Here is a 23,426-nt window from a genome sequence, read left to right on the forward strand (position 1 = left end):
TGACTCTTAAACTGTCTTATTTATTTATATTTGCAATATGAAATAGAAGCTCAGCACGAACACACAACACTCACGCCAGCCTGGGGACAGGGAGCTGGGACAAGGTCACTTGGCAGCTGGGCTGGACCCCAGATCCTCGAGCACAGGTGGGGGACCCCAGCAAGACCCCCACGCTGGGGTCCATGGAGGCGCAAGGGTCTCATGAGTGTATCAGGGCCTCATGGGAATGTCACTAGGGAGGCCCCCTTGGACTGGGACCCCCAGGTCCCAGACAGCCACTAGGCCAGGCAGAGGGTCCTTTAGCTCCCAGCCTGGGGGAAAGTGCAGGGTCCAGGGTGAGGGGCTGGGCAAAGGCACGGCCCCCACTCGGGCCCTCCCCTCCAGGTGGACTTGAGCTGAAAGGCCGAGTGTGGGTGTGGGCGTTTGCACGGGGTGAGGGGGGTGGGGAGGAAGGAGCATGGTGGGAGGAGAGGGTAGACTGTGTCTTGGGAACCCCTATGAAGCCCGAGCTGGGACAGGGTGATGGTCCAACCTCCCACCCCGCCTGCCCTGGGGCGTGGCTTCCTTCTGGCTCTCTTCCCACCCACTCTCTCCTCCCTCAATATATATATAATATATAATATAGGTCTCTCTCTCTCTCTTTCTCTACTGGACTCTATATCTTTATTCTAGGAGACAAAACTCTGTCATTTCTTTTCTCAGTGCAAATGGGGGGGGGGGGACCTGTCTCCCTGGCACCAGCCTCCTGGGAGTCCAGAGGAGAGAATGTGGGGGGTGGGGATAGGGTGATGGGGCAACGGGCCATTGTGGGACCTGTCCTGCCCCTGCCCGGGCAGGGTCCACATGCAGGACGAAGATTTGGCTGCCACCACCAGGACCAGGCAGTTACCTAGGAACCGAGAGGGACACCCGAGTGAGGAGCTCGCCGGCCCACCCGCCACCCCGACCCCCAGCCCCCTGGCCCCTGCCACTCACTGGGAGCCTGGGGACACTGGCCCTCCCGGGGCAGAGGTGTTAGGCATTGGAGGCAGCTGGAGGGCCTGGGCACTATTAGGAGAGAGGAACATGAGAGGTCAGTGCCTCTCCCAAACCACCCCCCCACCAGCTGTAGGGCCTCTCCATACTCACCTCTGGTTTTGGGGGAGCTGCAAGGGCTCTGGGCTCTTCTCCCCCTCCACGGTCTGGGGGAGATGGTAGGCCCCAGGGGCTGGGACAGAGGTAGTAGGGTCTCTGGTTGCACTGTGGAAGGAGGTCAGTGGGGTGACCATCAGCTGTTTGCTGAGTATGGAAGGAAGGCACAGCCCAGGGCCTCACATCCAAAGACCCTGGGAGCTGTTCCAGGCAGGAGCTCAAAGTTGGCTGCGACGGGCTCCTGGCCTTCCTGGAAGCCTCTTTCCTGCCCCTGGGGCTGGGCTGGGGGTCCTGGGCTCCAGGATACTGTATGGCTCCCATGTGGGCACAGGCACAACCCTGGGGCAGGGACGACCCAAGGGCCAGACTCTATTCACTTCCCCGACGCGGCCCCCCAGAAGCTGCTCCCCAGCCAGTCACCTGTCCAAGGACTTGGGGGCAGAGCTTGTCCCTCTGAGGGTGGCCTGGAGGTCCCCGAAGCTGACCAAGGCCCGACAGGGGGCTGTGCGGAGAAGAGAGGCCCAGAGACGTGAGACTTGGCAAGTCCTCCAGACTGGAGGTGTGTGCAAGGCCAGGGGACAGCAGGGGGAGGGCCGTAAGGGGGGGCGGTAGGCAGGAGGGCATGCTGGACGGACAGTGGGCAGGGGCTCACCCGAGGGCTCTGCTACTTTGCCGCCATCTGTGGCTTCCTGAGGTGCTGAGGTGGGTGTGGAGTCCTGAGACCTGGGAGGTGAGAGAAACAGCCCAAGTGGGCAGCTGGGTTTAGCCCTGGAGCCTAAGGGAACCAGAACCTGGCTCCGCCTCCCGGTCCTGCCTCCTAGCCTTACCTGAGCTGCAGGGTGTTGGGGGCTGCAGGGCCGGCCCCGTTGGGGGCAGGGAGGTCCTGGGGCATGCAGAGGGGCCCCTGTGAAACAGGGGGCCCAGAGCATAGCTCTTTGTCCCCGGAGTCTTGGGGGCCAGCCAGGACATTTGTAGGCACTGGGTCAAATGTAGCTGTCCAGCTGGGACCTGGTGTGGGGGCAAGAGTGAGCACAGCAGGCAGACACCCGCGAGCCCCTGACCACACACAGCCCGCGTGTTCACCCACCCGGAGGCTGTGAGCCAGGGCTGGGGTAAGAGGAGGGCCCGGCCCCTCCACGAGCCACACGGCCGTCTTCCTCATCATCCTCGTCGTCGTCGTCGTCGTCGTCGTCGTCGTCCTCCTCCTCCTCCTCCTCGCTGTCTGTGCTGCCTCCACTCCTGCCCCAGAAAGCAGCCATCAGCTCCTAAGCTGGGGCAGGGACAGAGTGGGAAGGCACCCTGTCCCCACCTCCCGACCCCCCAGAGCTGACCCCAGGGAGCAGTCTGTGAAGAAATCAACAGATGATAAAAACGGATTGGGGGGACACACACAGCAGGGAAACCCCGGGATGAATGGGTGAGGGCCTCCCTAGGCCCGGGGTGTGCCAAGATCCCCAGAGAGCATCCCACGATGGGCAGGTCGGTGGGAAGCACGAGGGTCAGTGGAGAGTGCCACTCCCGGCATTACGGGTAGAAAGGCCCCGCGTCACCTCCCTCACAGGCCCTCCCGGCGCCTGAACTGCCCTCTCAGGGGGGCTGACTTGATGCTCTTCCCCCAACTACAAACTTGGGAGTACTTTTGTCACCACTGTATCCTCAGCTTAGAGCAGCACTGGCGTGTGCAGCTGCTCCCAAAACACTGCTGAGTGTTGACTAACACGTGACTCGAGACCATGGACAAAGTCCTACCGGCCTACATGTCCACCGACGGGGAATGGTTGAGCAAACGCTGAATGCACCCACCATTTGCCACGGGAGCAAATGGTGGAAAGGAATACATCTTTTCTCACTGAAAATAAACTAAGACATTTGGCAAACAGGGGACAGAGGAGAGCTTCCCAATCCCATGCACCACAACCGACAACTAACACCACACTCAGTGGTGGAAACAGAACATTCACTGTTTGGACACTGTTGAAAGTAAAAAAGACCGAAAGACATGGAAACACATCCCATGTTCATGGATTAGTAGATGGAATGTCATTAAATGGTACACTCCCAACCTGACCTACAGGTTCAAGGCCATCCCTCTCACAATCCCAGCCAGCTTCCTTATTGAAACTGACAAGCTGATCCTGAAATTCACACGGAATCTCAAGGGAGCCTAGGAGTCAACACAATCTTGAACAACATGGCAGGACTCATACTTCCCAACTTCCAAACTTACTATCACACAACAGTGATCAAGACCAAGTAGTTCCGGCACAGACAGAGGAAACCCTCCACACACAGTCAATCGACTGCTGACAAGGGTGCCAAGACCATCGAGTGGGGAAGGACAGTCCTTCCCACACGTGATGCTGGGACAGCGGCATTCCCACACGCGAAAGAATGAAGCTGGACCCCACTTCACACCACGTACAAAAAATGAGCTCGGAATGGATCAAACTTTAGATGTAAGAGCTAACACTATCAATTCTCAGAAGAAAACACGGGTGGATCACTGCCTTGGATTCCTCAATGACACACGTAAGTGCAATGAACTTGGTTAGTTCCATGATGGCACACCCACAGATGGCAGGTGAACACACCCACACCGACCAGAAGGATGAACCTCAAAGCAGAAGGGACAAAACTGATCTACAGGACAAGTTGTCAGGATAGCGTCACCCTGGGGAGAGTGGACAGTGGCCGGCAAGGGGGTACAGGGATGGTTCCACTCCCTCATCTGGCAAACGGAGGCCCATGGGGCCATACAGTCAGGATCCGTATACTCGTCTGCATGCTCGTTACACATCGATTAAAAAGTTAAAACACTCTAATTCTCCAATCAGCAGCCAAGGAAACAAAGGACCAGAGTTAGGGACCCTGAGTTGTTCATGCTGGCAAAGCTATATGGCATGAACCCGTTCAGCCAGTAATTCTGGGGCCAGCCACTATTGGAGAAAAATAACGTTTGTACAAAGAGCTGGTCACGACTTACTGACATTCAGCCTGAGAGGGACTGACAATTATCATTTCTCCTTTTCCTGAAATTAGGGGAAAGAGAGGCTGATGGGACCATCATACCATTTTGGGAACACCTACACGAAAGCTAACACCGGGAGAGCAGTCAAGGGTGGAGGGGCGGTACTGATTACAGAGGCACCTGGATCAAGCCGTACCTGAAGGAGATGCCAAGTTTTCTGGCCACACACAAGCCGTTACCCATGCCTTTTGTAGTTTAACTCACCTGAATTGGGTTTCTATCACTCAAAATTGAAAGTGCCTAAACTAATACCACATTGCATTCCCCATCTGTTTTTCATTCACTTGAGCTGGTGAAAACTGTTTCCTGGGGGTCCTGCAGCCCCACTGTGCTAGGGAGCCTAGAAATGGAGTCAGGAGGGGACTTACCGCAGGCACGGGGGCTGGCCCAGGCGGGTCCCCCTGGCAAGCTGGCCACTCTGCCAGGCACCATCCTCCCCGTCGGACTCCCCAGAACCCTGGCCCTCTTCCTCTTCTTCCTCTTCCTCCTCGTCATCAAACTGCTGGATCCGGTCCTTGTAACACATCTCGAGCAGGTTGGCATTGGGCTGCAGGGTGCAGGGGTGGGAGGGAGGGTGGGTAGGGCTGCACTGCCCATACCCCCTTCCCCCACCAGAGGACAGGGCAGCACTCACGTTCTCATCGTCAGCGTTGAGGGAGAAAGTGATGTTGGCTGTCTTGTCGAAAGGCGCGCTAGGAGAAAAAGCACAAGAGCACTAAGGCGAGGCACGTGGGGCACTCGCAGCATATTCGTCATCTGTGCATTTTGTCGAGCGGTGAAGACGCGCATGTTCCCAGCTGAGGCCCCACACTCCGCCCTCCTGTCTCAGCCCCTGCACAGGGACGTCCAAGGGGACTGTGTGCAGCAGGAACCCACAGCCCGGCTGGCCCCATGGGCTGCAGTGGGTGTGAGTCCCAACTCTGGCACCAGCTAGTGGGGTGACCCCAGGCAGGTCACTTAACATTTTTGAACCTTGTTTTCTCTGTTGTGAGATAAAGGAAACAGACTACCTGGACTATTTGTTTGTAGGATTTAAGATTACAATCTGGGTGAGAGATTCACACACAGGTATGAACTTCCCTTAAGAGTGGTGGTTTCAGCATTAGCAGCCACAGCGAGAAACAAGAATGGAATGTAGGACCAGCCTGGGCCTAATTTTCCTAAGGACCCAGCTAACCGAGCCCTAATCTGCAATCTGTCACTGTAGTCAACAAGGCTGAGTTAAACATTCTCCTACATCCTTCTTTGCTCCATTCTCTGTGCTTTCAAAAAGCCTCACAGAAGTTCAATTCCTGGAGTAAGGAACTAAATCCACACATTTTAAATACTGACACAAACTGCTGCAAAGAATTAGTTGATTATGCTCCCACCAGCAGACTAAGCAACTTTTCAACAGCCTACTACTTGTTTTGTTTCCTTTCCCCTTTCCCCATTTCCTCTCCCAGGGTGTTGGTCCTCCTCCTGTTCCGTGGTGAAAACGCTGACTATCCCCCAGGGCTCATGCTCTGCCCCACATGTTAGGGAGACTTCCTAGGCTATCTGGGAAGTCGTCTTTTCAATTCAGGAAATAGTTTACCACCAAGGTCAAGTGACAAATACAAGTCAACAGCTCCTGAGTGCTCACTGAGTGCCCGTTTCCCCGCGCTTCCTTTCCACTGCCTCCAATAAAGCAGGTATTCCTGTCTCCTCTCAAACACAGAAACAGAGTGGGGCCAGCCAAACACAGCACAGCTGGTTGGGTGGGCCGCTGACTTGGGCAGAGCAGCACCTTCAGCCCTGATTATAAATATATTAACCCATTTTCCAATCTAGAATGCTTCACCTTTTTCGTTCTTTTTTTTTTACATTTAAAGTTTGAAATTTATCTTGATGGAGTAACAGTTCTGTCCAAAATGGCAGCCGTTCATCCCAACGCTATTCACTGAGCAGTCCGTTGCCCCAGTAGAACGGGGCTGGGCCCCCCTTGGGCTGTGTCTTCCCCAGGTGTCTCGGGCCTCTGAGACAGACCGGGCACTATGCAGGCAGAGCAGCAAACACAATCCCACATCTATGTCCAAAGAACCTCTGTCCAGCCATGGGCACGACAGGCCACAGCTGACCCTCACTGTACTGCAAAGGGTCGCTGACCAGCATATGCTCCGTCTCCCTAGCTGTAAAGGGGCTCCCAAGCCCTGAGCAAAGGCTGGTCGTGGGCATGTAATGGGTAACACCGAAAGGTGCCCAGCACGCTGCCACAAGATGTCATCAGGTATCCCCCCAAAACTCAGTCACAGCTGCAGCCCTTGCTGCCTAGCCCTGGACGCCCCATGCTGGCCCTGCTCCATCTGCTCCCCACGGTCCACCTCAGTGCATCACAGGCTCACCCTTCAAAAGTAATCTCTTCCGCTCAGTGGACATAAGGCACAACTCGCTGTTCCCCAGGCACTTCCCTTAGGAGCCCTGAAAGCAGGCTCCCTAAGCCCCAAGGTACACACGGGGAGACCCAAGCCTGGTGGTGTAAGAACCAGGCTCAGAACGGAGGCCACTGGGCAGCTGGGTGGTGCCCCCCACGGTCACGGCAGCCACTCCACTCCTGTTCCTGGCCCAGTGTCCCCTGCTCTCACTCAAGTCGTCTGCCCTTCCCTTCGCTGTCTGCCTGGTGCTGTCACAAGGTTGCTTGTACAACTTATAAAACGTTAGTAAACTTTAATTTTCTTCTCTGACTATGAAAGCAACAGATGCCTGTGGCAGAAAGTTCAGAAAATAAAGAAGAAAGTTCACGACTGTACCACCAGAGGTGGTGATGCTAAAATGTGGTTACACAACAAATACAAATAAGCAAAACTGGTCACTGAAAAATGCCACCTCATGTCTCCCCGAGGCCTCTGGAGGGGAGAGGGGTGGCTCCGGCCCCTAGGGCTGTCCTGCCTCTGCAAGGGCCCATCTCACACACTCCCCATGACCCAGGACCCCCATCTGCCTCCCACCAGCCCCCAGGGAGGAAGGAGAGGGGCCCCAGGTCGGCCGCCCTCCTCCAGGCTGAGCCCGAGCGGGTACTGGGCAGGAGGTGAGGACATCAGGCAGGACACGGGAAGGGTGGCAGGCGGCCTCACACAGAGAGGCACACTCACTTCACGCTTTCTTCCTGCTCCCCAAACTCCTCGTCGTTAAAGCCGAAGTGGTCGATGAAGGCTGAGGTCATGCGCTGCATCTGGAAGTCCATGAAGGCCTGGGAGGTGGAGCAAGGTGCTGCGGTCAGGGCTGGGGGGCTGGGGGGGCCAGGCAGGGCAGGACCCTGCTGCCCCACAGCCCCACCTGCTGCAGCACGGCCTCCTCGGGGAAGGTGAACTCCTTGAGCCTGTCGTCCTCGTCGTCACTGGAGGAGTGCAGGTGGTGGGTGTTCACCTGGTGGGCGGGCGGCGGGGAATCAGGGCCTGTCAGAGCCCCCACAAGGCCCGGGGCAAGGACTGGGCTGTGGGGACGGGAAGCCTGCAACCGGAGCGAGAAGGGATGGAGCAGCAGAGGCGGGCAGAGCGGGGGCCTCACCAGATCCACCCTGTTCTTCTTGTTGGTCTCGGCCAGGGCTCCCGACACAAAGGCCTCCCACTGGTCCTGCTGCTCAGCTGGCAGCTCTGCTCAATGGGGGAACGAGGACGTGAGGCGACCCAAAGCCTCCAGCACGCCCACCACCCAGGCGAGTCCCTGTCTCACCCTTCAACAGCTGTCCCAGCTGCTCAGCATTGGGCCCCTTCTCTGTGTTCTGCACCAAGGCATTGGCCACTCTGGTCAGGTGACCCATGTAGCCTTTCCGAGGGCCCCCTGCAGACCTGGAAGAGAGCAGAGGCTGCAGCTGCACACAAGTGGCCTCACCCCCCACTTCACCCTCCCCAGAGTAGAAAGGCCATGGGGCACTCACTGCACGCGGTCGTTCTCTTCCCAGGACGTCAGGATGCGCTCCACCAGGCGACACTGCTGCAACAGCTACGGGAAGCATGATGGCCACGTGGGGTGGGGACAGGCTAACGGTGTCACCAGCCCCAGCCAGCCAGGCCTCAGACTCCAGACGAGGGAGGGACAGAGACGGCTGCACCACCTTGGCTAGGCACCTGAGCCTCTGATCTTCCCACGAACACACAGCGCGTCCTCATGCATGCACCCAGCCACCCGCTGCTCCCCAGAAAGGTCTTTGGCCTGTCCAGCTTCTGCTCTATCCGATGACAAACCCCAAAGGCATCCTGCCTGCCTCCGACTCCTAGTCCGACATCCCCTCTGAACAGTTCCTCCCTGAGGCCCCAGCTACACCCAGGGAAGTGCCCCCACCCACTGTGGCGTCCGGCACGCCAGGACGGTTCTTCTCTCTGTCCCCCAGGACACATGCTACCTCCTGAAGTCACCATTTCCACTCACCTCCCCACACATCACCCTCTATTTCTCCCAGACATGACCTAAGAGAAAGGCTGAACGTCCAGCCCCCAGGATGTGGTCACCCACCAAGTACTGGCTGCAGGACAGGCAAGGGACATAGCCGGGGCAGAGCCCACCCCAGGGGGTACCCGGGAGCCCCAGCTCACATGTTTCACGACGGGGTTCGGGGCAGGGGTCTCGAGGCTGCTATCGGAAGGGGGCCCGGCGCTCAGCATGGTGCTCACACACACCTCCACTTGGGTGTGGAGGAAGTTGTTGAAGACATAGTGGAAGAAGAGATCCTGGGGAGGGGACACAGGGTGGTGCCAAGAGGCCCTGCCCCACCCTGGCCAGTAGCCACGCCCCATCCCTGACCCCACCCCACACTGCCCAGTACCCCTGCCAAGCGCACCAGCATGGTGTTGGGCACATCGAGTGCCAGAAGCTCCTGAGTCAGGGCCGCGTCATTGGTGCTCAAGGCGCTGGCCAACAGCTTGACCACATGCAGCCGCGTGTTGCCCAGTGGGGGGGCCAGGGTGCCCCACGTTGTGCACAGTGGCTCCAGCTGCAGGCACAGGGGAGGCGTCGTTCCCAGCTCAGTGCTCCTGGGGACCAAGGAGTGCACCTCCCTGCCACCTGTTCTCTGGCCCACCTGGCCCACCTGGGGCGGCTCGAGTAGGAGCTGGTGGAAGCGGCCAAGCCGAGGACGCAAGGCGTGCAGGGTGCCCATGCTGGACATGGTGCTGTCCAGGGTCGCCTGGGTCAGCAGCTCCAGCTGCCCGTCTACACTGCTGAAGAAGTTGTTCACGGTCATGGACTCGGATCTGTAACGGGGGTAGGATAAAGGGCCGAGTGAGCTGCCTGGCTCATGCGCATATGTGTGCGCACAGAACATATCTGCAAGGGAGTGAGAAGCTGCTCCCAGCCAGGAGGCGAGGGTGAAGACTGAGAGAGGAGGCAGCTCGGTGGAGGCGGGTACCTGCAGACCCTGGGAGAGAGGTCCCGCTGTGCTGTGGGCAGTACCCCACCCAAGGGGCCTGATTCCATCAGCCAGCTTGAAGCTACATGTGGTTGACTTGGCCTCAGTTTCCTTGGCTGTCAGAGAGAAATGGAAGGACTCCTTCCCAGGTCTGGAATGACCACCTTGACGGGTAGTCATGCCCCCTGAGCAGCACAGACCAGCCAGGGAGGTCAGCCCCTCACCGTGGCCGCTTTGGCTCCAGCAGAGTCAGCAGCACCTGGATCCCGCTGACGAGGACAGACGGGCTCGGCTCCCCTTCCAGCATGTTGCTCAGCAGCTGCTCAATCGTCTCCTGCCTGGGACACAGGGGGTTCAGGGTGAAGGGCCTGGACCCCAGAGCTCCAGGACAGCTTCCCTCCCGGGCCTGGCGTGCCACCCGCAAACCCACTTCTCCAGGGTAGCCAGCAGCTGGTCGGGCTCCGGGCTGTCCTGGACTTGGATCATCTGGTCCCGGCTCAGACGGATGATGTCACACAGGGACTGGGACGCGTTGGAATGTTGCTGGGGAGGTGGACAGAGAGCTGAGGACCCCAGCCAGGCCGCTGGGCCCTCCAAGGCCTGGTGTCGGGACCCCCCCACCATGAGCTGACCACTTGACCCCAGCCTTTAGGGACAGGGGAAGAGGGTAGCACAGGCAGAGACACAAGTGCCAAGGGAGGGAGCCTGAGGTACTAAACACTAGGAGGGGAGAAAAGGGAAACCCAGGAAGGCTTCCTTGGGAATAGGGGACATCGCACAGAAACCCTGCCCCATTCACAAGAGCCACTGTTTACATCCACCACTGGTGAACAGATAAGCAATCATGGTCTGTCCACAAGTGGAACGTTCCTCAGCCTTAGAAAGGGACAAAGCACCAACATGCTACAACATGGATACACACAACACAGTGCTAAGGCAAAGCGGCCAGTCACAGGAGACCACTCACTGTGTGATTCCCTGTATACAAAAGGCCCAGAAGAGGCAAACCCAGGGACAGAAAGCAGACTGGTGGCTGTTGGGGACTGGGGGACCAGGAGGGGAGAGGGAGAGGGAGTGACAGCTGACGGGCCCAGGGTTTCCTTTTGGAGGAATGAAAAATATCCTAAAATAAATGTGGTGATGGTTGCACAACTCTGTAAATATACTAAAAGCCACTGAACCCCATAAATGGGTGGGCTGCATTGTACACAAACTCATTTTCAATAAAGCTGTCACCAAACAGAAAACGCGAGAGAAGCATGAACAGAGTGCTGAGCCTAACCCGACAGGCAGCTGCCAGGGCCCTCCACGCAGACCCCAGACCCGTCCAGTCGTGGGCTGCACCTCAGAGCCCATCAGAGCAGTCCCGCCACCTGGCTCACAGTGGGTGCCCTCGTCTCTCTGCCACAAAGGCCTGGATGGTCATCACCCTCCCGGGACAGGGGCTGGCTGGGTGCTAGGTGCTGACTACCTGCATCTGTGAGCCGGAGGACAGCCAAGGCCCCACAAGCTGCTGGTGAGGACGCAGGGCCTCCAGGTGGATTCTCTGAAGGACAAGCAGGGCTTGTCCAAGCACAAGAGATGGAAGGAGCAACAGGCCACAGAGCCAGTGCCAGAGGGAAAGAGGGTGAGGGGCCCTGGGAAGGACAGCAGAGAGAGTGCCAGGGCAGAGCTGTGCCAGGGGACCCTCACCAGATCCCTGATTCCTCAAGGGAGAATGGGCTAACTTCCTAGCTCAATGGAAACGTCCCATGAGTGTAAAACCCCTTTTCTGTTCTTCTATGTCCCCTCTGAGCCCAGGGGTGAGTGACTGGGAGGACGTGCGCTCGCACTTCCCAGTGCTCCCTTTTCTCATCAATTCCACTGAGGGGAGGAGGCCCTCATGGCTGGGAGCAGCGGGTGGGTTGGGGGGGGCCTCACATTGTCATCTTTCGATGGGTGGATCTGCTCGATGAGCCGCTGGACAATCTTCTCCTCGTTGAGCCACTGGGGGTGAGAAAGAAGGCGGGGCTCCGCTCACTGACCCTGCCCTGGCTCCGCCCCACCCCACCCCGGCCCAGGCTGCGCTGCTTACGTTGACCACCTCCTGCCTCAGTTGGGGCCGCTCCACACACGTGAGGAGGCGCAGCAGCAAGTCCATGATGGCCGAGGTGCCAATGTGCTGCAGCAGCAGGTCCACGAAGTCGTCCTTCTTCCGCAGGAAGGACACAAGCTGGGGGCACAGGCGTGTCAGGTGGAAGGCCCTGGGCCACACCCACCCACCCTCAAGATGTTCCCAGGACCACGGCTGGCACCTGGTCCGTCTTGCGGTTGATGAGTATGCCCATGACCTTGCTGAAGAAGCTGGCCAGCAGCGGATTGAGGCAGCCGTCGCTCTGCAGGAAGCCGTAGAGCCGGTTCAGCAGCGACTCATCAGCACCCAGGGCGTCGTTGATCTGGGGCACATCTGAAGTCAGGATCTCGCAGGCCACGCTGGGGTACCTGGGCGGGGTGGGGTGGGGGCTGTCAGTTCCAGAAAGCCAGGCAGATACGGGGGAGGGCCAGCAGAGCCACCCTCACCTCCCTGTACCCATCCCCATCAGAACTGCCCCCAAAGCAACGTCCACCCTCCCGAGTCTGGACCCCCACCACCAAACCTGTCCCTCTACCTCCAGGACATCCACCTGCCCGTCCCTGGGGCCCTGCCCCAGCCCAAACCGCCGTCAGAGCCCCCTTCTCAGCCTGTCCCAGGCCCAGCCCGGCCTCACCCCTCACCACCTCCTCCATACACGCGTCCCAGCCCAGCAGGCCTCCCAGGGCCCCAAGTGTCCGACCACAACCTGCTCGAGGTGACCTGTGAACTGTAGGGGCCCTGTGTGCCTCGTCCCTGGGTCTTTGGGCAGGGACACCAGGGGCCAGGAAGGCACAGGTGTCAAATGGAGGGTCCCTCACTCAGTGTCTCTGCTGCTATGAGCCAGAGCCCTGTTCTGGACATGCTCAAGGTAAGGGAGGCAGAGGGGGAGGGAGACAGACAGACGTGGGGACAGGTATCTAACATGTAGGTAGACATCAGGAGGCACAGAGCACTCCCTGCTGATCCTGCCAGGTATGCCAGGTCCCGCACCAACCTCACCAAAACCCCACTTTACAAAGGACAAACGGGCAGCCCTCACCCATGCTCTATCTAGACAGGAGGGCTGGGCAAAGGGTGGCACCAGGGAACCAGGAAGGAGGACGGATAGGAAGAAAGCCCATGTGCAGTATGGACAGTGCAGGGCCCGAGAAGGGCAGCAGAGCCCAGGGCAGATGAAAGCCCCCCGTTACAGAAACAATTCCAATTGCACCCCCAACGGGGCCCTGCCAGCCTCACGCCCTTCACACCCCAGGGCCCTAAGCACCCGAGTGATGGGGACTGGATGGGCAGGTGGGAGAGAAGGATAGAGAGAAGCATCCAGGAGAGGATGGTGACCACCTATGGCCTGTGCCAACTCTGCCCACAGTTGTGCCTTGTGTTCCTGGCACCACTAGGCACCGTGTGGGCACAGGTAGGCCTCTTGCCGCTCATTCTCCAAAAAGGGAAACTTATAAGAGAATTACAGGTAAAAAGACACTGTCTGGAATTAGGGGACTTGCTTTAGATCACACCAGGGCCTCCAGGCCATCCCATGGTGTCATCCTGGCTGTGACACTGCGCTATATTTTGCAAAATGTCACCAGTGGAAGAAACCAGGCAGTGTACAGGGAACTCTGTGTTCTCTCTCACACTGCATGTGATTCTACAGTCATCTCAACAAAAATCCAGTTGAATAAAACCACCTGCAGAGAGAAGCCTGTGCTGTTGCCTGGATCACACACACACACACACACACACCCCTCCCCACCCATGGCCATGAAAAAGAAGTTGGGGGTGGGGTGGGGCCCAGATGCTGCCCCTTTGGGCCCAGGGCAGCACCCATGGTGCTTGTCCTACTCGTCCCTCCACTGGATGTTGTCTGCAAAACCCCATTAAGAAAAATGTTTTTAAAAAGCTGTATCAGGAGCTATTTGTAGCACAGGCTATAAGGTCTGCATCCAGGGCCTGGCTTCTCCCTGCCTCTGTTTCCTCATCCCCACAAGGGAATCCGCGACATCAACAGGGTGCCAGAACGGGGTGGGGCTTACTTGTAGCGCAGCCGCTCCTCGCCGCTGGCTGGCGGCTCCTGGGTGACCCAAGCCACCATGGCCAGCAGGTGCGGTGGCTGCAGCAGGAAGTCCAGCAGCTTGCGGTTGACGACCTTGCACTCCTGCAACACATCCTCCTCATCCAGCAGCTCAGGCAGGCTCAGGTCCTCCCGCTCCAGCAGCGCGTCCAGGTGCGAGCTTGTGTGCAGGTCAAACTTCCAAAACATGGCGCCCTGTGGGCAGGGGCTGTCACACACAGGCCCCACCCCGCAAGCACCAGACCCCGCTGTCTCCCTCAGCTGCCTCTGATGCAGACCCGAGGTCCAGGGGATCACTTTACACCTGAGGCCAGCTGTCCTACCCATCCCTTAGTCCCCAGGTGCAGAAAAGGCCCCTGGGTGTGGACCGAGAACAGGGCCTTTGAAGGAGAGACCCGATCCTGTACACTGAGTGACCACAGACCCCCGTACACAAAGGCCTGTCCCCACATCTGGGCAGGGACCCCCTGGGACAGGGCTGGAGCCATGTTCACCCGGGGAACCTCTGCCATGAAACTCACTTCAATCTGTATTGGCTAAACAAACACAAGTGCCCCAGGATGGCCAGCACACAGCTGCCATCCGGCCCAGAAAATGACCACATGGTGCAGGGCGTGGGGCGGTGGCAGGCAGAGGGAAGTCTGTGCTGTTGCCTGGATCACACACACACACACACACACACACACACACACACACACACACACCCATGGCCCAGGACAGCGAAGAGGGAAATGGGGGTGGCTCCCAGAACGGCCACCGAACAGGGCCCAAAGGAACCAGGACAGATGGGGTAATCAGCTCAGTAGGGTGGATGGGCCAGCTCCCACCACCTGAAGGATGGCATCCTGGCTCCAAGGCTGGCACTCAAGACCCTGTATGCCTGACTGTGGCCCGGCCCCCCGCACTGGTGCTGACCAGTCTCAGGGGCATCTCGTGTGGAGCGCCCACTGGGTGCCAGGCAGGCCGGAGCCCCTTCGCACAGACTCAATTAGCCCTGAGGAGCCTGCAGGAAGCCCAGGCCAGACCGCCACCTGCAGACCTGCCCTGCGTTAGTGCCAGGCTCCCAGGCCTCTGGACCCCATGTGAGTCCACCATGCACTGGGTGCTATGCCCACGCCCCCTCCAAGGGGCTGTCGTCATTCCATCACACAGTGGCAAACCGCACCCAGGGCAACTGGGGGAGCCACTGCACCGCACAGGCACTGACCAGAGTGCACACTTGTCACCTGCCTTGTGAAGACCACCCGGGGCAGAGGCCACTGCAGACAGACAGACCGAGAGGCTACGATGCCCCTCCCGGGCACCTCCCAGATGGGCAGACGCCAGTCTCTCTCCTAAAACACCCTCAGTCTTACGCCACTGCGGCCATGGAGAGCACCCCAGCCACAGACGGAGCACCAGCCCAGGGAGAATGATGCTGACTCAGAAAGTGGCTGGGGCTAAGGAACCTGAGCCTGTCCCATCGCCGCACCGCCACACCCAGCTCTCCTTTCCAGCCTCCACAGGAGCCTCACTCACCTCGGCCGTCCTCCCCACCCAAGATCACCTCCTGCCCATGACCAGGAACAAAGAGCTCGAAATCCACAACAATCCTGAGGGGACTCGTGTCGCTTCCTAAGCCCTGGCCAAGCACACCTGCAGGTGGAGTGGAGGAACAGCCCTGAACGCAGGGACAGCCAGGAGGGGACAGCCCTATCCTACCACACGCAGGGACTCACCCCAGCCGCCGCCCCCCCAACGTGGGCCATTTTTCTGAGACAAATTTGAGCACCTCATGTTTGTTCATTCCAGGCCAAAACCCTGTGATGCCCTCTCCAGTCTCCGCTTTCAAGGTCCCAAGGGCCCTCGCCCACCTCCAGTTCCGGCACATGTGTCCCAACCCACCCAGCATGTACACTGTCACAGTAATGACACACGTGCAGTACACACGCTCTGACTGGATGACGGAACTGCTCAGAAGTTCCTCGCCAGGCTACCGCGAGCACCCAGGGACAGAACCTAGCACAGAACCTGGCACTCGAAACCTGCTCAGCAATATTAGCTGAAAAACACCCCGCCTGCAAACAAACCACCTTTCACCAGGCCCTGCCCGAGGCGGGAGGCTGCCAGAGCTGTCAGGGGAAAGGGAGTGGTGCCCATCCGGCCCCCCCAGCCATACTAAGGGGCTCCCTAAACCACAACCCCAAGGTGGGGTGGGCTGCACTAGGGGTGGAACTACAGCTCCAAAAGGAAACCAACCAGTAGCCCCCTCTGCAAGTGCATGGCCACCCTTCACAAGCAGGCAACCCCTACTTGTGCCCAGAGCCTAGACCTCTTGAGGGACCCTTCCATACATCCTACCTCATAAGATGACAAGTCTGCGACAGGGCCCATGCCACAGGTGAGAAAAGTAAGGCTCAGCAGGGTGATATACCGGCCCCAAGGCGCTGAATGGCCCGGGGACGGACTTCCTGAACTGGGTGGACCTGGGACCAGAGTCATCTCAAGCGGCAGCCACCACCTGGGGCCACAAAAGGCACGGACCTGGAAGTGGTAAGATCACCACGTGTTTCTACATCAGAGACTTTCTCATGGCAAAAAGGAGACTGGGGAGGCCAAAAGGCCACCCAAGCGGAGTGAGTAAAGCAGTCACCGAGGATCACAGGCCATACGACTCCATCCACATCAAATGTCCAGTATGAAAAAATCCACAGGGACAGAAAGTACATTAGTGATTTTCAGGAGCTGGGAGAGATGGGAAAGGAGAATATGAGTTTTCCTTTTGGAAAAGGATGTTTCTAAAGAGCCCCCCAAAACTTCTAAAGTCAATTAAATACAACTTTATTTATTATACTTCAGCTGAAAATATCCATTGTGGTGAAGGACACACAGCTCTGTGACTACTAGAAACTACTGAATCACGCACTGTAAATAGATGAATCGTGCAGTGTGTGAATTACATCTCAACAAAAACTGTTACCAAAACAAAACCAGAGCTGTCTGAGTGCCATGCCGGGGCCAGGCCCAGGCCTCGCTCCAAGTCCCCATCCCCAGTCACCCCAAGCTGACAAGGCGCCAGCTGCCCACCGAGCTGAAGTACATGAAAGGTCCGGCCTGGGAGCCTTCCCAGGTGGCCCCCCCCCACCTGCCTACCACTGTTCCTGAGCTAAGCAGGCACCCCACAGCTCGGGGGGCAGGGCCCAGCCAGCATCTGCAGAGAACCTGTGTACTGTACACGGCACTTTATCTCATCTCATTGAGATGACAAGGTGTAGCACTGTTCTTATTCCCATTTGATAGGGATGGGGGCTCAGAGAAAGGAGTCCTGACCATCAAGAGGCAGAACCAGGACTCTGCGAGCCCTGCTCTTTTGACTAAAGGCCCACCCACTTCCAAAGCAGACGGTTTGTGTGCAGATTATGGCCCCACCCGCCTCCCCTAATCTCCCCCCACCTTCAGACTACAGGTCGGATTTCCCTCCCAAAGTTGGCTTTCCAGAGAACCAGGGTGGGGTTAGGAGGGGTGGGGGCCTCCACAACAAGAAAGGAGGAAGCTGGGTGGCATGGAGTATGGATTCCAAGGGCCTCACAACCCAAGTGGCCCCTTAAGCCCTCACAACCCAGGTCGCCCCTCTGAAAATCAAGAGGCTGCAAGGCCCAGATGCAATCCAGTGGTGGTCGGTACCTTACACATATCACTTCTCAAGCTCTACACAGAACGAAGATGCAGATATAGAACTAGAAAAAAAGAACACACTAAAAAGAGGAAAAGAGAAAAAAACATTCCTGGCCACAAACTCAATTCATTCTAGCTCCAAGTCCTGCTGGCCAACCTCATCTTCTCACTGAATGCAAGTTGCTGGAAACTCTGGGGATAGGACAGGTGGTTGCCTTCTCACTCTAGCAGCATGAACCTAGGCCAGGCAGCTGGCACCCCACACCCGTTTCCAGTCTGTGAAATGGGGACACAGCCCACCAGGAAGGCCCATGCTATGAGGATAGCTGGGTCAGGCAGGTGACAGGCACGCGCTCGGCAGGTTTTGGTCCCTTCCTGTCTGTTCCTGAAACCATGCCGAAGCCCGGATACTTCTAGTAGGAGGAAAGGAGACCGTCATACACTGGGTGACGGTGCTAAAAACACAAGAGTAAGACAGACTCTGCCCGTTTGCCTGAGTGATTCAAATATGCTGGTGGGCACTACATACCCCGCCACCCCCACCCTTTGCAACTTTTAGCAAACTTCAAGAAAACGGAAGTGACTACCACTGGTTTTTAGAAACTGGTTGAAAACCAAGACTCTAGCTGCAAACGGAAGAAGGGGAAACTGTAAATGAGAAAGGAAGCCATCGAAAAACAAACAGCACCTGTCCATCCGCCAGCTCTGCACCATGGCCTTGTGCTCTCAGGCCTCCCCGCCTGGGCTCAGACAGGGCCTGACTGCAGCTCCCACAGAGCTGTCCCCACTGTCACTGCTGCTGCCACCACCCATCCAAACAGATAGGCCTGCCGGGGAGCCCTGGGTTGATCCTTTATCTGCCACCCCTTCCTGTTTGCCTTGGCCCCAAAGTGCCGGAAGTGGAGGTCAAGGGCGCAGAGGCCTCTGGGAGGGCCTCCAAGGTGGCCAGCTGAGCTGCTCTGAGGCTCAGCAGAGGATTCAGCTTCGGGAGAAACCATCTGGAGCCTGGTGACTGCTGCCACCCTCAACCATCACAGACCACCAACCGTTGTAATGTGACATAGGCAAGGTGAATCCCAGGAGGGGAAGAGAACCCCCTGGCTCTCCGTCGTGGCAGGGGCATTTCAGAGGATGGAGAGACCACCTCCCTCCAACCCACTGTTAGCTCTCAGCTGAATCTGGAAAGGGGGTAAGGGACTTCAGATTCCAAGGACAGGAAGATGGGGGCAGGAGTGTGTGAGTATGTGTGTGTGTGTGTGTCCACAAAACCCAACAAGGTAGGCGGTGGAAGAAGGGGTCACTGAAGCCACACAGGAGGACAGGCTGGGACCTTACTGTGACTCAGGAAAACTGTGTGGGGTGTACCCAGTTAGAGTCACCTCAGGTGCCTCTCCCTCTGACCCCAGACCACATTCCCCTAAGGGCGGTGGCCATGCTGGTCCATCCCCAGGGGAATGAAGTAATTTGGAAACAAGAGACTGGGGACACCTGGCCAGGGACTGAGGACGTGCCCGAAAGCTCACAATCAGGATGGTCTCCTGGATGGGCCATGGGTTGAAAGGAAAAAAAGAAAAGAACAACAAACAGATTTTGAAACGGTCCTTGGACAACAGAGGTGCAGAGTGAGTGTTACAGGTGATGCAGTCAGAAAGGCCTGGGTTCCAGTCCTACCTGTCCAAACGGAAGTCTCTAGAGACCTAACCCCACGGAGCCTGAACTCCTCACCTGTGAGACACCTCAGGGTGATGGTAAGACCACATTTCCCAGGGGAAGGTCCATAAAACTGACACTCAAAGGGAAAACTGGCTCTGCCTCAAAAGGAAGGTGTGTCCTCAGCCCCAGTGCAGAGCCTGCCCACGAGTCCGGGAGCCCAGAAACGCCAGGAAGGCTTCTCATTCTCACCAACACTTCTAGGTCTCTCTCACCTCATCTCTTGCTGCCACCCACATGGCGCTCAACACTCCCGCCACACCTGACTGCTCCTCTGCGCCCTCGCCTCTGCCCTGGCTCGCTGCTCCCTCTGCCTTCCTCCAGCCCTTCGAGCCTGACTAGCTCCTCCTGGGTCCTTCAGGCGTCAGTGCAGACACCACTTCCTCCAGAAAGCCTCCCTGACTGCATTAGGGGCCTACTCCACACTTCCACAGCTTCCGCGGTCACCGGGTGACAGCATCTGAGGGCTCTGTGACAGCATTTGCCTGTTTAGTCACCTGCCTCTCCCTGCCAGATGTCCACTTCCCAGAACCTAGCATAAGGTCAGGCCCACAGCTCGAGGTACTAGTTGAATGAATGAAAACTGAAGGTCTCTTGGCCAGAGGTCCTGAAGAAAAGTTGTGGGGGACGGGGGGAGCGAGCATTCTCCTCCAGTGGAAACAGTAGATGACCCAACAAAAAGGACCCAAACAAGTCAAAATACACAAGACACAGCCACTCACAGGTAGTAACAGAACAGGCAAGCCGAAATTACATCACACCCAAGCAAGAGATCAGTGTCCCCACCAAAACCCCCTCTGACACAGTGTGACACACTGTCAGGGGGACCGTCTTGTGCACTGTAGGATGCTGAGCAGTGTCCCTGGTCTCTACTCACCAGATGCCAATAGCATCCCCCAAGTTGTGACAAAAAAAGTCTGCAGCCATTGTCAAACTTCTCCTAGGGGACACAATCACCCCCAGTTGAATACTACAATAGGTAACCCCAAACCAAATACTAACCTTAAAAGCTGCTGATTCTGGAGCACTTCCTGTGCCCTGCAGACTGCTCCAGGCTCCTATAAACAGCGCAATGAACCCCCAGAACCAGCCTGAGAGGAGACCGATGTCAACGCTACTTTAGACCCCACTGGCATTTCCTTACGACTCTGAACACCATACCACACCTGACAACCCATCTTCCTTTAGACCAGCAATCCATTGTTCATTGGCCCGCAGCAAATTCCAAAACTATATTTAGTTTACTTAAATAAACCAGGTGAGGCAATACATACTTCACCTCGAGTGAGTGGCCCAGCTGTTGGTGTATTTTACCGCATGTGGCCCTTGGTGAAAAACGTTGAAAAAAGTGTGGACACCCCGGCTGTAAACAAACACACTGCCTTTTGGGCCGATGTTAATACAGTAATGTTTGCGTCCTTAGCTCAGCTGCACAGTTGTGTATTAGAGCAACCAAGAAAGACCCAGCAAGAAGGTCACCCTCAAGAGCCTAGACAAGCAGCACGCCCAGGGTGTCAGGCCACTCCCTTGCAATCCACTGCAGTCTGGGCGCACACCTGCTCCTGGGTTCCCACCTTCCCGTATTTGCACGTGCTGTTCCTTCCACCCGGAAGGCCCTTCTTCCCCCCCATGCATGTCAACTCGTACTCATCCTTCCTGGACAGAAAGCGCCACCGGCTGAGCCAGTCTCACAGTCCCTCCTCAGCCGGGGCCTTCCGCAGCACCCTGACTTACCTCTATCACACCACCGGTATTGTGACTGACTGGCTGTGCCTTTTCCTCCCAGGGCCGGTCCCCCCCTCCCTCAGTGCCCAGCACCAGGCTCCCTGCCCTGCCCTCAGGAGGCCTCAGCTCACAGAGTAAGCCTCAGTGGTGGCTGCTCCACAGAAGTACCTCGCAAAGCCCAGCTCACAAGAAGCCAGGGCCATGGGGCGGGAGAGCCTGGTCAGGGTGACGGGAAGCCCCACTCCTCCAGGCGTCCGGAGGCCAAGGATGACAGTCAGAGACCATGGAATCCAGGACGGCAGGCGACAGGGACAGAAGGGTACGCGGTGTCCGAGGGAACGGTCCGTGAGAAGGACAAGATGAGTGTGGGTGGGGGGCAGAAGACTAAGAGGAGGAGGAGGTAGGAGGAGGTGGGGTGTGTAGAGAGAAGAGACCGGGGAAGGTGGGCTGGGGAGGGGAAGGCCAAGGGAGACACACTGGGACACGGAGGAGAGCCCACGGAAGGCGGAGGGGTGGTAGTGGGAGGGGGGACGGGGTGAGCTGGAGGTGGAGACTTGGGAGATTGAAGGGAAAGACTAAGAAACGCAGGAGACTGCGGAGGGAGGCTGCAAGACGGCGGCCGGTGGGAGAAACGGGGAGAAACCCCAGGGAGGAGAGGAAGGGTCGGAAGAAGGGCCGGGGACACCCGACGGGTTCCGAGACGAGGCTCCGGGGAACCCGGGACGCCCGGCCGTGGGGAGGCGCCCGGGCGGCCGCTCACCTGCGTCGGGGGGCGGCGGCTCCTCGCACTCGAGGCTCATCGGGGCGCCCCCCCCGCCCCGCTGCCGGCGGATCCGGCCCTGCTCAGGGGCCCGGTACGTGGGGGCGGGGGCGGCGGCGTGTAACGCGGGCGCAGACGCGGGGGCCGGGGCTCGCGCTCGCGTTCTCGGGCCTACGCCGGGGCAGGCCCTCGCGCGCCGAGTCCCCGAGTCCGGGGGTGCGCGCCGGCTGGGTGCGGGCGGGGGCCGAGACTGCGGTGATGCGGGTGCGAGTCCCGACCCGGGGCTGAAGGAAGTCAGCGGGGTCGCAAGGCCCGCGCAGGCTCTCAGCGGGGAAGACGTCCTCCACAGTCCGAACAGGCCGCAGTGCTGAGCGGAGGCCCACAGAAGCCAAGGGCCACTTCCTCCACACAACCCCCTCCCCACGCCGGCTGGGTTTCCCGGTTTTGCAGTCGGATTCCAGGCCTCCGAAGCCCGGTACCGTCCGCCACTATCCCACAATCCCCACGGCGCAGGGGCACGCAGGAGGCCCCGCCCTCCCGCCGTCGTCTCTGCGCGCGGAGGCCGCGCACCCGAGCTCGGCAGTGCGCGTGCGCTTGGGGCCGGCGGCTGCCGACCCCGCCCATCCACGACACCTCCTCCTTTTCCTCCTTCCCCGGTTCGCTTGTGCCGGTTGGTGCCAACGGTCTCCCCAAATAAACCCAGACAACCCAATGGGCAGGCGCCACTGCACACCCGGTAGCATTGCTGTAAGACTCCGGAGGAGTTCTTGCTCCAGAATTTCTCTTCCTACTCGCTTCTGGCGGAATTTATTCGTTATTCTGTCTCCTCCAATCACGTTCAGGCTTTGGCTCCAGAGTCGAGCTGGGGAATTCATGCCGGGTTTCTCTCCTACAAGGGCCAGGCGCTTGTGTCCCCGGGGGGTTCTTTCCCGACATCTTCTCTGTGCCTCAGGCTGACTTCAATCCCACCACCAGACCTTTGCCCAGGCAGTGTCTTTACTACAGACATTTGCTGCTCAAAGAATTTTCTGATAACATCGACTGGAAGGGTTCTCCCAGACCTTGTATCAATATTCATTAAGGTCCCATATGTCTCTGGGCCTTAGTTTCCCCAACTTTCATAGTTCCCCTTTGCCCATATTACAGGGCCATAAGGATAAGACGAATAAGTGGATGTAAAGACTTAGCTTTTATTTTTAACCTTCAGTGTTACCTTTTTAGTTCTGGGGACATTTTATTGAATAATGTTTAAGTATATTTTCCTGTTCTAGATGCTTGTTCTCTATTTCAAGGATGCCAATTATGCATTTGTCCTCCACATCTGTTAGCTTCTCTTTAATTGCTTTACTCTTTCTCATTTCCTCCTGCATTCACTGATTACCATGTCTGTAATTTGATTGTTCAGCCATGTCTCTTCTGGTCCTTGCTATTTCCAGTGTATTTGTTGTGTATGATTTTTTTTTGGTCCTTGTATCAGGTAGCGACTGTTGTGTGACAGATAACCATAATAACCTCAGTGGCATGTATCATGTTTGCAGCTTGGAGCTGCAGATGTGAAGGTTGGCAAGCTGAGGCCCATGTTTGCCCAGTGCTGTCTGTGACCAGATGGGCAAGAGTGTTTAATGCCGAGATGAAATAGCAGAACTAAAGCCACTTCCTTTGATTGGCTCTGATAGTAATAAAGGTGGCAATTGATCTCCAATTCTCAGATCCTATAGATAGATACCTTTCAGTTTATCCTGAATTTGGGAAGAGGGGTGAAAGTAATTGGTCCCTACAAAATCCCAAGTACAAATAAATTCCACACTAGAAAAATTAGTCTGGCATCAAACAGAGCTAAGAAACCAGGATACAGGACGCAGGAGTACAGCTTCGGAA

The 23,426-nt window shown here is 57.6% G+C and overlaps 1 protein-coding gene across 4 annotated transcripts; it reads right to left on the reverse strand.

The window, feature by feature from the left end:
- On the reverse strand, window positions 1-22,059 carry PPP6R1 (protein phosphatase 6 regulatory subunit 1; the record flags this gene model as incomplete). 4 transcript variants are annotated; one of them, XM_081032043.1, is made up of 24 exons in its annotated part: window positions 21,549-22,059; window positions 13,662-13,894; window positions 11,816-12,002; window positions 11,596-11,733; window positions 11,442-11,507; window positions 9,952-10,064; window positions 9,746-9,859; window positions 9,204-9,366; window positions 8,955-9,107; window positions 8,710-8,844; window positions 8,055-8,119; window positions 7,850-7,965; window positions 7,685-7,770; window positions 7,454-7,543; window positions 7,270-7,367; window positions 4,794-4,851; window positions 4,528-4,706; window positions 2,219-2,370; window positions 1,959-2,139; window positions 1,784-1,854; window positions 1,552-1,633; window positions 1,129-1,239; window positions 976-1,047; window positions 1-889 (listed from the first exon to the last, which is right to left on the reverse strand). In XM_081032043.1, exons 2-24 carry the CDS (start codon window positions 13,886-13,888, stop codon window positions 886-888), a joined length of 2,661 nt encoding a protein of 886 aa, XP_080888169.1. In that variant the 5' UTR covers window positions 13,889-13,894; window positions 21,549-22,059. The 4 variants fall into 4 exon arrangements, with proteins under 4 accessions (XP_080888169.1, XP_080888167.1, XP_080888168.1 ...); XM_081032041.1 differs by having other exon boundaries at window positions 9,195-9,366; window positions 21,549-22,043; XM_081032042.1 differs by lacking the exon at window positions 21,549-22,059 and adding an exon at window positions 20,957-21,064 and having other exon boundaries at window positions 9,195-9,366.
- Between the last annotated feature and the right edge of the window lie 1,367 nt (window positions 22,060-23,426).

The sequence above is a fragment of the Rhinolophus hipposideros genome, assembly GCF_964194185.1.
Source record: "Rhinolophus hipposideros genome assembly, chromosome: 21".
NCBI lineage: Eukaryota > Metazoa > Chordata > Mammalia > Chiroptera > Rhinolophidae > Rhinolophus > Rhinolophus hipposideros.